Source organism: Abramis brama (genome assembly GCF_963993115.1).
Source record: "Abramis brama genome assembly, chromosome: 6".
Lineage (NCBI taxonomy): Eukaryota > Metazoa > Chordata > Actinopteri > Cypriniformes > Leuciscidae > Abramis > Abramis brama.
Window position 1 is genome coordinate 31,473,374 of NC_139968.1, and position 14,250 is coordinate 31,487,623.

At 38.5% G+C, this 14,250-nt stretch overlaps 3 protein-coding genes across 3 annotated transcripts in view; all 3 read right to left on the bottom strand.

Moving 5' to 3' along the window:
• Positions 1-12,856, bottom strand: part of LOC311085748 (uncharacterized protein) — a 61,689-nt gene extending 48,833 nt beyond the window's left edge. The window contains exon 1 of the mRNA XM_084118353.1: positions 12,514-12,856. The gene's annotated coding sequence lies outside the window, so the exon portion shown is untranslated. The remainder of the gene's footprint in view (positions 1-12,513) is intronic.
• The window catches only part of LOC311085769 (elastase-1-like), a 262,685-nt gene that overhangs the window by 98,835 nt on the left and 149,600 nt on the right, over positions 1-14,250 (bottom strand). The window lies entirely within an intron of this gene.
• Positions 1,250-12,500, bottom strand: LOC311085756 (uncharacterized protein). Its single transcript, XM_084118376.1, has 4 exons — positions 6,093-12,500; positions 3,414-3,995; positions 3,171-3,314; positions 1,250-2,405 (listed from the first exon to the last, which is right to left on the bottom strand). The coding sequence occupies exons 1-4, from the start codon at positions 6,381-6,383 to the stop codon at positions 2,274-2,276; spliced, it is 1,149 nt and encodes a 382-aa protein (XP_083974502.1). The 5' UTR covers positions 6,384-12,500; the 3' UTR covers positions 1,250-2,273.

Here is a 14,250-nt window from a genome sequence, read left to right on the forward strand (position 1 = left end):
TGCCATTTGCCATTAGAGGGAGCTAGAGTAAATTTAAAGAGCTAAACTGGTGAATGCGTTCCAGTGTTGGGTCAATTCACAACTACTGTACAATATATGAGGATCAAGTGAATGAATTACCACTAATTGTAGTAAAAGTGAATGGTCCAAACCTGTGTGGTAACTGTTTGTTAGATGTTCTTGCTCATCTTGACCTGTGATCAACAAATCGTCCAAATACACAATCACTTTTTTTTTTTTGGATCACCTTTTCTCATTGTTCATCTGGCTGTTATAACTCAGGTACAGCAGCCAAACAAAATCTAAAGTCAATGATTTAAGGTCAAGAGCCCAACTAAAACAAACACTGATCACCATACTGCCCTACAAAGCAAAAAGGCAGTAACTAAGCAGAGTGCAGAACTAAGATGCTAAAAATGACTTTAAAGTTATCCTGTCATCCAGCCTAAGTAGTTGTAGGTAGATTATTGGACATGTGGCTGTTTTGTTACTTTATATTAGCTTATTCTTTGTACATATCAACCCTCATATTTAATTTGATATTTTACCCTTATTTTGCAGTTACTGTATTCTTGCTTTGTATTACTTACCAAAAATGTTAAATTTAAAAAAAAGTTAAATGGTTAACTTTTAAGGAATTAATTTGATTAATTATTACTCAATTCTAATTTGTTAAATTTAATTAATAATATTGCTTGTAATCTGTTGCCACAATTTTATTGATTAGATATAGCGTATTTATTTTTACAGTGTATCTTTATTTTATATGGTCTATTGGTGAAGTAGCATTGATTACTGTGGATCATTCCGTAAAAATAATCAGCTTCATTGCACATAATCTATTTCTGTTTGTTATTTTTATTAATTTGTTTTTTGTTTTATTGTTTTTTGTTTTTGTTATCGCACTGCTCCCCCGGGGAATAGGCTTGTCACCCACCGATGTCTAGGCCTACAACATGAAATATAGGTTAGCCTATATTGTTCTCGTCTCTATTTTTATCTCCTTAAAGGGGGGGTGAAACGCTCAGTTTCAGTCAATCTCATGTTAATCTTGAGTACCTATAGAGTAGTATTGCATCCTTCATCAGGGTTTATACAGAGATTCTTAAATTGAATTTACTACCTTTTTACCACCTATTTTACTACCATCACAATATTTTTTACTACCAACACGGCTTCAAACTTCAACTGTAGCAGTGTTAAGTGTTAAGTAAAGTGACAAGTAAAGACATGAAATATCTTTCCAAAATGAATTAATAACATATTTAATCACAATTTAATGAGGCAATTATAACTTAATTTCAACACTGGGAGGGAGAGATAGAGAACCAGAGAGAGCGAGAAAGAGAAAGTCAGGAGAGGTTCTGTAGGTGTATGTGAGTGTGCATGTGTGTTAGGGCAAGTGAGTGAGCTACATTCAAGTAAGAGGGAACTCTACCATAGGACTTGGATTAATCAAGATATCACAACAGGTCTTGGCCCATAGGATTTACTCAACATGTCAAAAAGTAACAATTACATAAAAATTACAAGACAGACTGGACCTTTAGAATGAACAGCTACACAATGTGTAATAATAAAGTGCAATTGTACACTATAATAACAGTATTTCATTAATAAACAAATAACTTCAACACTGGACACAAGCCAAGCACTGTCCAACACACACACAGAGAGAGAGAGAGAGAGAGAGAGAGCATAATTAATTGAATTAACAACAAACATAAAAGTTGCTAAGGCAGGATCACAAGTGCCTCAGCTGTGCGGCCTTTTCTTCGATCAATTTTTCCACTTGGAGAAGTTCTGCTTTTTTGTCCTTGTGCCTTCTTCGAAGAGAGTTGGATTTTGTGATGAGCTCAGCCATCTTTGTTCCTGCCTTTCCCTCAGCCATCACTGCACACTTGTCGGCTTCATTCTCAAGTGAATGGCACACACTACCGAGTACCTGCCGCTGGTTCCGGAGGTCCTCCAGCTCTTTCTCTGCTGCCTTCCTCTTCAGCTCTTGTGTGGCACTTTCCTTTTTTTTTCGCTCACTCTCAAGGTACAGCCTGTATTGTGACCTTGCTGAAGCAGCAGATGCCAAGAGCTCCTTGGTCAGAGGAACTTTCAGAACGCCACCACAGACAATTACTTTATCGCGGATTAACCTGAGGGCTTCGAGAGATTCCTCGCGAAGGTTGCACGTTTCTACCTCCTTATTAACTGAGAAGCCTCTCTCCACTGTGGCTTGTCCATGGGACAGGAGGAGAGCACTTTGACAGAACTTGAGCAGGTCAGGGTGGGACGTGCAGAGTTTGGAGTGGAGAAAGACATCCAGACGCTGCCTCAGGGGTTGGAGGAAACAAACTCTTCTTCTCTGCCCACAACCGAGAGCAAGGAAGTGAACTGCTGAATGATGACATCACCTGCAACATTGAAAGGAAAATTTAAATACATTTTTTAAATTAACACATACCAGTCAACTGCGTCATCATCCATTTAACAAAAGTACATACAGTTCATCATAGATACACACAACAGTGTCTAAAGCAGTGGTTCTCAACCTGGGGACACAAAGGTCTTGCCTAAATTACAAACTGATCATTGACATTTTCAAACCTCTATTAAAAAGGCAGAAAACCACAAATGAGCACAAGTCCTTACTCCATTTAAATAACCTATCCAGCTCTACTGTCCCTGTACAATATTTTCTTACCAGCTGCAATGCCACCTGCCAGCTGCTGTCCCTGGATGAAAGTTTGTACTAATGCCTTAGTAAAGTTTGTACTAATGCTGTACGATGCACCACTCTGGATCTTTGACCATCTTTGTGGATCCAGGCAGGCAATCTGCCTAACAATGGGGAATTTCAACGGGGACCTTTCTTGCAGTTTCTTTATGATTCAAATCAGACTCTGCAAACACTCTCTTCTCAGGCTGAGTACGAAGTGTTCCCCTATCTTGGTTCCTGGTTTGCCCAGGAGTGCCAATTAAGGAACATTATTAATTTAATAATTAATTAATATAATAATTATTTATTAATTTAAGGAACACCCATGTCAATGTTTTCTTTGAAAGGAAATGTTTGTATAATATTAATGATCATAATATTCATAGTGAACAAATTGTATGTAATTGTGATTGTGTAATTAGTGTGATTGTGTAAAACAAATAAACAACAATGAAATTACCTTGATGGAAGATTCAGCCCCCAAGCCTATGTCTACCCTTTTGAGGGAGATCCAGTTCTTCTCATCAGAGATGTCCAATTTAATGAGCTGCAGGGGGGTTAGGTCTTGAATGAGCTCCCTTCTGATGAAGCGCCTCAGTAAACTCTGATGATGACAACAAGCAGATAGTTACCAAGCCATTCCATCAATTAATACAGGTTTACATTCAAATGAGTTAATCAAAACCTTTACAGTGATACTCACCAAGAGAAGCTGAGATAAATCTTGTGCCAAAAATGGCAACACAGGCTCATCTGTCTGGTATTTTTGGAGAAAGGGGTTGAAACTTCTTGCAATGGAGAGTAAGAATTGGAGCTTTGGGATTAAGAGTGGATCCCCCTGTGCTGCCAGGATGGCGTCATAAGAGGCCGTGTTTGGTTTTTGAACCTTCTTATTCTCTGCAGCATTGATGTATTTCTGAATCATAGGCCAAATTTCCAGGACTCTCTCGGCAACTGGCACATTTTCTACCCATCTGTGGCCACAGAAAGAGAGGGGAAAGCAGGACGACCCAGTGGTGATGGTGTAGTCCTCTCTGCGGGCAGGAACGTTGTGAAAGAGGAAATGGAGCGCACGCAGGAGCTTGTCAATTTGCCAGGCTGTAAAGCCTGCCTTCATGGCATTTTGGAGAGTGTGAAGTCCACAGCTCCCAACTATCAGGACTTGAGCACCTCCATACAGCTTGGTATGTTCCTTTTGAAGGAGATCGAGGAGCTTGAAGTTTACATTGGGGCCATCCATTCCCACAGAGAGGAGCCGCCTCATGTTGAGCTGAGCAACACATTCCTGTGAATTATCACACAGAAGAAAGTTTAAATAACATGTATTGATTAAGTAAACCACATTCAATATACAGACCGACAGTAAAACTGTATACAGTATGCTTCAAATTAAACATTTAGCTTTATTATCCTAATGTAAAACGTAAGTAAGATGTTGAAATACATTTGAAAGAGATAGATATTATGCTTATGTCAAGGACTGCTTTGCCAAAGCATAAGTTAGGCTATAACACTTTTTAATTACCATATATACATTTTTCCAACATTGTGTTACAGAATTCAGAAGTAGGCTAAATGAATAAAATGATCAAATCCATGAAACTGTTCAAATGCAAACAATGTCCCCTGGCCAGTGTTGGGCAAGCAACTTGGAAAAATGTATTAAGCTAATCTATAAGTTACTCTCCATCAAACACTAAATGAAAGCTACCCACCAAACGAAATATAGCAAATGTAGCAAGCTAAGCTACAATAAAATGACAAAAGTACATCACATAACTACATCAAAGCTACTTTATTAAAACATTGAACTAATTTCACTCCAAGCCATGGCTATCTAGTGATCAATAAAACTGTAAGACAAACTAATAGGCAAAAATGTCAAGATAGCTTATTAAACTGTTCTCAATGCTTTAACTGCTACAAAACCATGGCAACACAAACCAACAAAAACATCCTCACATAGCCAATTACAAAAACGGGAAGAGTGTATATTGTAGAAGAGCCACACTGTTTAGATGTATACTTCATTTAGGGCACATTGGGAGGACACTTTGTATAAGATCACTAACGTTAAAGGACAAATCAAGTGAAAAATGAACCTGGGGTTAATTAACACATGGTTACCGAGTCGATCGTTCCCTGCGATGCGTTTTCATGAAAATCGAATGTATAGAGTTTTATCTTTAAAAACAGATTAGCTCATAACAGTAGTATATTGGGCACAGAGTAAGTAAAAATAAATCGCTAGTTAATACCACTAACAAGGCTCAAAATAGCCTCACACTAACACGGTAACATAATGAGGGTCCTTACATACAAACCGAAGCATTGAGAACTTTGTAAGTGTACAGACAGTTTAATAAGAAGATACTTTTTAAAGACAGTACATTACGCGTTGACATGCAGGATCCATCTTGGAAAACAGTCTCGACTAATCGAGCCACGAACGCCGTCGATAGGATAGGTGGTCGATAGGAATTACGTTTGTGAAATCTCATAGATATATACACGTGTATATATCTATGGTGAAATCTAACGTAGCACGGCGTTCGTGGCTCTATTAGTCGAGACTGTTTTCCAAGATGGATCCTGCATGTCAACGCGTAATGTACTGTCTTTATAAAGTATCTTCTTATTAAACTTGTCTGTACACTTACAAAGTTCTCAATGCTTTGGTTTGTATGTAAGGACCCTCATCATGTTACCGTGTTAGTGTGAGGCTATTTTGAGCCTTGTTAGTGGTATTAACTAGCGATTTATTTTTACTTACTCTGTGCCCAATATACTACTGTTATGAGCTAATCTGTTTTTAAAGATAAAACTCTTTACATTCGATTTTCATGAAAACGCATCGCAGAGAACGATCGACTCGGTAACCATGTGTTAATTAACCCCAGGTTCATTTTTCACTTGATTTGTCCTTTAACGTGGTTCAACCCACAGGAGCAAAATTAAGACCTGCTCCAAACAGTAGCAGCCTGGCAAAAAAAAAAAAAGGACAAATGACGTTGAAGGTGAATTTAAGGAAAGAGTTTTCCTGAAGTCTGATAAGATTCACTATATGAACTCGCACTTCTCTCCCCCTGCTTTCTCACCGCTGTCTCCTGTGCACGCTCCCCAGCTACCCCGCAGCAGCGTCTGTCATCACCATGGTTACGGCTTCAGCCTAGACCACAGCAGAAACTCCGCTGGGAAATGTAGCTTCTGTGAATGCTACCATGTTACTTAATCAGTAAAATCGTTTCACTTCTGAAAAGCTACTTGATGTAGAAAATAGCGACGCTACTGAGGAATGTAGGTAAACTAGTAACAGCGCTGTTTTGAATGCCGCTACTGCCCAACACTGCCCCAACCAATAAGTATATAAAAATAAACTTACTTTGATGTGCTGCAACAGATCCTCAGCTCTTCCATGTCCCAGAAATTGTGAGCCAAAATACCTCGAGCGGACACAGCCATCCTCCAAAAAACGAATGTGTATGTCCATTTGTTTTTTCTTTGACGATTCATTCAGACTCTCATCAAACATAAGTACGTATGGTCCGGCATGATTTATAGCTTCAACCAGTTGCTTCTTAAAATAGGGGGCGATGCCAAATTTTATCATGTAGCTGGTCTTGTCTTTGGCCAAAGCGAACGATTTGGCGATTTGGGAATCCGGGAACATCATGCTAAACAGCTCTCCTATGCCATCATTGGACTTGAACGAGTGGTGTTTCACTGCCAAGTCTAAACACCATAGTACTTCAGCCTGCAGCGTAGCGGTGGTTGTGGTGCAGATCGTCTGTATGCTGGTGGTAGGATTACTGGCAGTGGACTGCGAGGAGCGAGCAGGCAAGGTGGAGGGAGCAGTGGAGGTTGATGGCGTCGATGTAGCCGTTGGTCCAGTGCAAAACAGCGACAGCGGTATAGCTGGGTGTTACGTCTCCACATCCTGGCTTGGTGGCTAATAGACTCCCTGTGGGAATTAACCGCCTTCACCCCCATCCAAGTAATATTTATAGTTTTCTTGCAAACGTTGCAAAAAGCTTCTCGGCTGTTTCCAACTACTGGCCTAAACCCGTCTTTAAACCGAGCGTCCTCCAGCCAGAGGTCCGAAAACTTGCACTTGCCCATATTTACTTGGTAAACTCGCGCGGAGCAGAGGTTTACCGCCAAGCTAAGGTACCAGCTTGAACCGCCCAACGTACACATCGCGTGACGTCATTCCATTCACTCAGGTCCGACCTTTCTTTTCTCTGTCTTTGGGTCCGACTCAAAATAAAAATAAATTCATGGAAATTTAGTAAGGAAATAGGCCTGCACACGTAAGTTACCCTAATTGAAAACCATATAGACCCAGTTAGATGGGGCTTCGACAATGTACTACCTCGTCAGATGACGTTTACTACTTTTTACTGGCCTTAATTTGGCATAATTTTATTTACTACCTTTTACAACCCCGTGGAAACCCTGTTCATATCTCCAAAAAGTCTTTAGTTTTATTATATTTCCGGAAAAAAACGAGCGGCTGGAGGCGTGCTGTGTGGGCGGAGCTAAAGAATCAAGAGCGCTGTTCTTCACAGTTTACTTGCTGTGCTTACGCGCCGATAGCTAACAACACAGACATTTGAAGCAGTTTTACTCTCCACCTATGGTTCCAACGCACGACCGTTAACCTTTATCGTTGTGACTGCTCCATCCTTAAGCATTAGACGATCTGCAAATCCGGCATCGAACTGGGCCTTGTTTATAAAACAATCATCGTCAAAAAGCAGGGAACAGGGAACTCCGTTGATGCTCTGGAAAAACAAACTCCATCCACTGGTCCCTGAACGCTGGGTTCTTTGGGAATCTGTGCAGGGATGTCTTGCCCTGGCAACCAAAAACACTTCTTTCTTTGACATCGCAAGCACAGCGCTTTGATGGGCGTACTGCTTTCGCTCTCTCGCTCGTCGCTCTGGTCTACGGGTGCGCGCGCGCCCTCCCGGGAGAAGTGCCTTTAGGACCCTTATAAGGAAATTCCGCTCCATCTGACGTCACACAGGCCCATACTCGAAAAAAAACTTTCCGAAACTTGTGACAAACCGGAAGGAGTATTTTTCGCACAGAAATACTCCATCAAACGTACAACTTAATTTTTGAAACTTTGTCCATGTTTAGCATGGGAATCCAACTCTTTAACAGTGTAAAAAAACTCAGTATGCATGAAATAGCATTTCACCCCCCCCTTAAAAAATAAATATTATATTTAATAAAAAATTATATTTTGTTTACCATAGTTGTAGTATTTCATTATTACTGTTAATTGACATTAACCCCACTTACATTTCGGCAATTGCTGCTGTTTTGCACACTATTCCTTTGTGCCACCTGGCGGTGAAATGCGACTGGTTTATTTTTGCCGCGGTGGTAATAGGCATTCTGGTTGACTACCTACTGTAACTATTCAAAAGTCAACGTAATTGTTTTTTTTTTTATATATAATTATTGACCTAGAGAGTCCCGAGTATTATTCTGCATGGGGTTTTATAGAGGTTGAGCCAATATAGAACTAGTTTGTAAAAGTTGGTTTTTGAAATAATCTCTGATATTTAATGAACGATTCGATTGACAGTGGTGGCCTGAGAGGCAAAATTGCTCAGAATGAGGAGTTTTACCATGCGGTAGAAATGTTGTGGCTATGTGCCAAAAATCATGTGGTACACAATGCAAACGCGAAGGCCTCAGTGACATTGTAGACGGTGTCAGTACTACCAGCCCAGAAAAGTTTTAAGTCTCTGCAACTTATGGTTTGGTCGGCTCAATCAGTTTTAGGTGAGAATTAGAGCAGTCGCGATAACTGCAATGTTGTAGTACCACGATACTGACAAGCCGAATGCAAGTAACCACACCAACAGCTATAATCACGTGTTTTCTTTTTTTCACTGCTACAGCCCTTGTGAGAATGCTGCTGCTTGGAATTTTAACAATTACAATAGGGTTTCAGCACTACATGCTTGAATCCCTAATAATAATTATATTTTCTCGTAAATTTCATACTGCCCAAGTCCATGTCAACTCAAATGTTGAAGCTAGTTTGATACTGTTTAGTTGTGTATGTTCTGCAATATAATTTAGATAAGCAAGCACAATTTGCACACCCATTTATGATATATATTTAGATCTAAATACTTAAATGCAACTTGAAATACACTTTACCAAAGTAATGCGAACCTATGTTTTACAGATATGACCTCGTATTTAGCATTTAATAACCTGATTTACAGTTACTTTCATTTTGTATAATGTATAATTTTCTTTATGCCATCTGTAATACTGTTTATATAAGTACATTTATATTGTATTTTGTTTTCTCTGCTCATTGTAGACCACGCATCCCTATGGGAAAATGCCTGTTATACCTCATACATAATAATTCAGAAATAATCTGAATAAAACCCTTCTGCTGGGACACGCTCTCTAGTGCTCGTATAGGTTGTGGATTAATAATATTTATTCAAACCATTGGCGATCAAAGGAATGCCAAAATTTGTTTGCTATAAATTACAGACATGGCATCTGAGGTCTAATTCTTTTTTTTATTTTTCAGAAATTTTGCTTTATTTCCAGATTCAATCATAGGCTCGTTCTTATGTACTAGAGCACGTTCGTACATGCACACTATTCAGAAACGATGCTTTAAATCTCTTGACAAACTAAAAGACATAAATTAAATTTGTATGTATTCTATATACAAGATATAGATTGTATTTATAGGAATGTCAGCTTGCTTATTTTGCTCAAGATGAGGATTTATTGAGTCAACATGTCATGCAAACAAGAAACTCTGCTTCTAACCACAGGTCGAGAGCTGTTGTTCCAAACACACAACTTTGCAAAGCTGTCTATGAATGTTCGTTGGAACTATGTTTTCGGGAAACTTGTTGAACTATGTTGATAACGACAGAAAATATGCACTCCTGGGCAGTGTTTCCCAAAAGCATTGCAGGCCTAAGTAGATCGTAGAACCACCAATGGTCCAGTGGTAGTACATTTCCCAACCTTGTAAATGTACCTGCCTCCAGTTGACAACTGTAGAATGTTGGAGTTTAATGAGTCAGTGAAATGGGTCTTATTAGCTGCAAGTGGCGAGCATCGGGAATCGGGATCCGTGGCAGACAACAGACAAAGACAACAAGGTGACTAAATAAATACTGAGCAGTGGTTGTTTTATCTCTATCAGGTTTACTGTTTTCATACTCAAATTAAATGAATGTGATGTACTAATTAAAAACTAAATATGGCTAAAAAAATTTGGTGGAGCTGGTATATTCCCAGCTAACAGAACATTCCCCTAATGTTAGTATTTGGCTCCGGTTTGGTTATTTTTTGGGACTCAAAACATTCAAACAATTTTCTTTTTAGTTTTTTTTATTTATTTAGTTTTTTTGTTTTTTTTTAGATGCTGGAATCAGAAGATTTTCCACATGCTTGGCCCGAGCCGGTCTGGAATGAAAAAATCTGTTACGGTTGACATTTCCTACCGCGGTAACGATATATACCGTCATACCGCCCAGCAGTGGCGTGGCGTGGGGAAAATTTCTGAGGAAGCCAATTAAGACACAACCTCTAAGCTGTGTGTTTTAAGGGGTGGGGGCAGAAAATCATACGTTACCATTTATATGTTTCTATTTGGATGAACTATTAGAGCGCCCAGCATCATCTTAGCGGGACTTACGCTTCTTACAATCTAACACTTTGAGCACGGACGCTCTCTCTCTCTCTCTCTCTCTCTCTCTCTCTCTCTCTCTCTCTCTCTCTCTCTCTCTCTCTCTCTCTCTCTCTCACACACACACACACACAGTCAGTCCTCTTAAACATCTTTCATGGTGTTTTTTATTAAAACATTCGCAGATAGGAAACGCCAACGGTAAGCAACAAGAAGATAACCTTTTTCATTTAATACACCCTTAAATCGGTGTGACGCTCATGTAAGGATATACAATAGCGGTTATTCACAAACAATCACAACAATAAACAACAAAGTGCACTCACATGCTGCTTAATCAAAGCACGCAAGAAACAGTAAGAAGAACTATAATCACATATAAAATAACACATCGCTAAATGGCAGTTCAGACCAGACGCGCTCTCTCTCTCTCGCTCTCTCTCACACACTGCTGCTGTAGAGGCAGTTTAGTAAAATATTTTTTTATCAAATACTCCAAATCTCCACCCTCCATAATTACAATGAATAATTTTAGCTAACTAGCTAAACAAGATGTCAACACAAATCCACAAATCTTCCGCTATTTCATTCATTGACGATGATAACGTGATGTGATTGGCCTGATGCCAACAAGTTCATGGCTTCCCTTGACACTGTCCTGACCAATCACAGGGGAGCAGTGTCGTGACAATAGCGTCACCTGATTGGTTAATCATTCTTTTTTTTTCTATCAAGGGATGCCAACTCAGCCTGGCCTCCTCACAGACACAGGGTGTAGTACCATGTTTTCAACGCTCATTCACCATGTCACTTTTATAGGGGCGCTGTTTTACACATCATAAAACGCTCAGTAATGAATGAAGAGAGACGATGAGGAGATGACAGAAGGATTACGTAAACTGTGAAAACAAAAGTGTTTATTAAATGACGATTATATTCTGAAAAAGTGAGGAAGCCTGGCTTCCCTTGGCCTCCGCAAGAAAACACCACTGCCGCCCAGCTCTACATGGACTTATCTAACTCTGGGGGATACGGTGAATAAGCTGAAGTCCCAAAAAGTCAGCGTGTTCCTTTAATCTTCCATGAGATGGTTGATGTGCTCAGATTATTTTTATTAATTAAACAATTAATAAAAACAAGATACGGTTTGTGGAATTGTGGATTTACATTTAAATGAACATATTTAGACGTGCAGGTGCAGGATGATGACGCATCAGCCAATGTGTTAATATAGGAAATAAATAGAAACATTTGCTAATTTAGTTTTTATAGCACAACATGTCAAATTAAAAGAGGGGTAAGATGACTCAGGTGTAAGTGCCCCCCCTGGATAAACTTTTACAGAATTACTTGTAATTTGCAAATTACTTTTGATATTAACTCTTATTAATAATTATATAGGCTATACATTTTTAAAGAGTCATAATGTAAAATGCTAAATAAAATATTGTATTTAAAATTGACAATTTAGTTGTAGATAATTCAACAACCGATGAGAGACAAAGCAGAATTCCAGTAAAAAAGGTACAATTATTCTACGACAAATATACAGCTAAACTAATATTTACTTATTGAATTGCCCATATTTTAATTGAAGACATGTCATAGCAATACTATGAATAGCAATACTATGAATAGCAACACAACACATAGCAACACTGTGAATGCGAATTTAATGATTTCACTCAATTAACCTATGGGTTTTTAATGAAAGCGAAGATGTCAGAAATGTACATCTTACCCCAACCTACTCTACTGATTATGTCCATATATTCATCTTTCATACCGCTTATACTATAGGCCAACTATACTGTGTCGCGGGTATGCTGAATATGATTAGTGACGTAGGCCTAACAGCAGGGCAATCGAAGTAAAGATGTTTGGGGAACGTTCTGAGACCGTTTGAATAACGTTTTACAACCCAACAACTGACGTTAACATTCTATTTCCGTTAAGAAGAATTTCCAGGCTAACCAAAAACAAACCTAAAAAAAAAACGTTCTGGGAGTGGGAAGCAAAAATTGTTTGCTGGGTTAAGAAACAGAAACACTGCCACTTTTCAGTTTCCGGTTTAGAAAACTAAATCGAAAGTGTTGAAGATATCACTTACCGTCCATTAAAAATGGAAACAAAATTATCACGATGACGTTCTTCATTTCTTACAGTTGATTAAAATCTGATTTTATGATGATGATTCGTGGAGATTAACGTTAATCGACGAACTCTTCTTTTTTGTCTCTGCCTGTCGTTTCAGAGTCACACCCGAACAGAGGGAGAAACAGACAGAGGAAATTACTAACAAACAAAAAAATACCGACTGAGATAGATTTTCATTACATTGTTTAAGCGTCAACGAAAGCCGTATATTATTTTAGCTGATTATTTATTTCAGAAAACTAATTCGCAACTAAAATGCACGCAGCTTGTTTTTCTTCTTTGGTGGTGGTGGTGGTGGTTCAGGATCATAGGCACGTACTGCCACCTATAGATATGCCTTGGTTCCCAGTGCCATTTATCGTGTTTTAATTCGATAAATTTTGTGAAAAAACAGAGATGACGACCGATAGACGCATATAAACACTGCTTTGAATTTCAAAGTTTGAAACCTTTGTGAATGTTTTGTTTCCAACCAGTGCTTTGGAGCGCGTACCAGATGGTTTTCGGACATTGCGTCATAACTGTTTGTGTAAACGCTTATAAATTTCAAAAGTGAACCCACTGTTTTGCTTGCTTGATAGAACATACACATTACCAAGCAATTCGCAGTAAGACAAAGCTTAATACAATCCAAAACGCCCAAATAGCAGCAAACAAAGAATAAACAACAAAAACTTAAAGAAAAATAAATAAATAAATAAATAAATGCATAGGCCTACATAAAAAAAATGTGGTTTATCATCAAAAATACGTTAAAAAAATTACATAGTTTAAGGGACAAACCAGTCTCAGTTTTAGAAGTGTGCTGACTTTTTAATTATACATTTGTATAATAAGAAAAGATTAGTAGCCTAGTTAGTCTCTTGTTGGGCTGAAGCCCTCCATAAATCACACAAAACAAAAGAACACTTCATATAGTGACCCATTAGATGATCTGAAGCAGGCTGCATTTAATCGATTACTCTTTCAAGAAAACATTTGCAAATGGTTTGTAAAAGGTGAGTCTTTGCTTATTTTTCGCTGCATTAAAATGTTCTGACCAGCAGGTGTCGCCACCAGCGTGTGGTGTTTCGAGCGCTTCGAAACGGTCAGTGAATAATTTTGCGAAGCATTGGTTATTGATTCGGAGTTTCGAAATAGCTTCGTTTCTCAAGTCAAGTCAGTCACCTTTATTTATATATCGCTTTTTACAATACAGATTGTTTCAAAGCAGCTTTACAAAGATAACAGGAAAATAATATAAGATTTGTTTCTAGAAGAAAATATAGTGTATAGTCCAGTAAGTTGGTTCATTTTGTTGTAAATAAAAATGTTGTTAAGTGTGTGTGTGTGTGTGTGTGTGTGTGTGTGTGTGTGTGTGTGTGTGTGTGTGTGTGTGAACTATTGGTGAAGAGGAACATTTCTCAGCCTGACCACTCAAATATATTTCTAGAGATATGTTAATAATAAGAGGACATTTATTTTAATTCTATATATTATAATGCTTATAAAGTTAAGAATATAGTAAATGCTTCCATTTTAGTCCTTACTAAATAGTTATTCCTATACATTTTAGAAGCAGTTTTGACATTTATTTTTCATAGTTTCGGAGAATTTTTGCGTCTCAGGTTTACGAGAACATGCTCCTGTGTTTTATTACTCAAGCGCCCTCTGTAAGCTTCCTCCGTCTTGAACTATTTCGTTAAAGGCA

Excerpts from the sequence above, each read along its gene's own strand:
- LOC311085756 (XM_084118376.1), bottom strand. The coding sequence starts at position 6,383 with ATGATGTTCCCGGATTCCCAAATCGCCAAATCGTTCGCTTTGGCCAAA. Across the intron at positions 3,315-3,413 it reads ATTTATCTCAGCTTCTCTTG|AGTTTACTGAGGCGCTTCAT; the intron begins GTGAGTATCACT and ends TGTCATCATCAG. Across the intron at positions 2,406-3,170 it reads GGGCTGAATCTTCCATCAAG|GTGATGTCATCATTCAGCAG; the intron begins GTAATTTCATTG and ends TCAATGTTGCAG.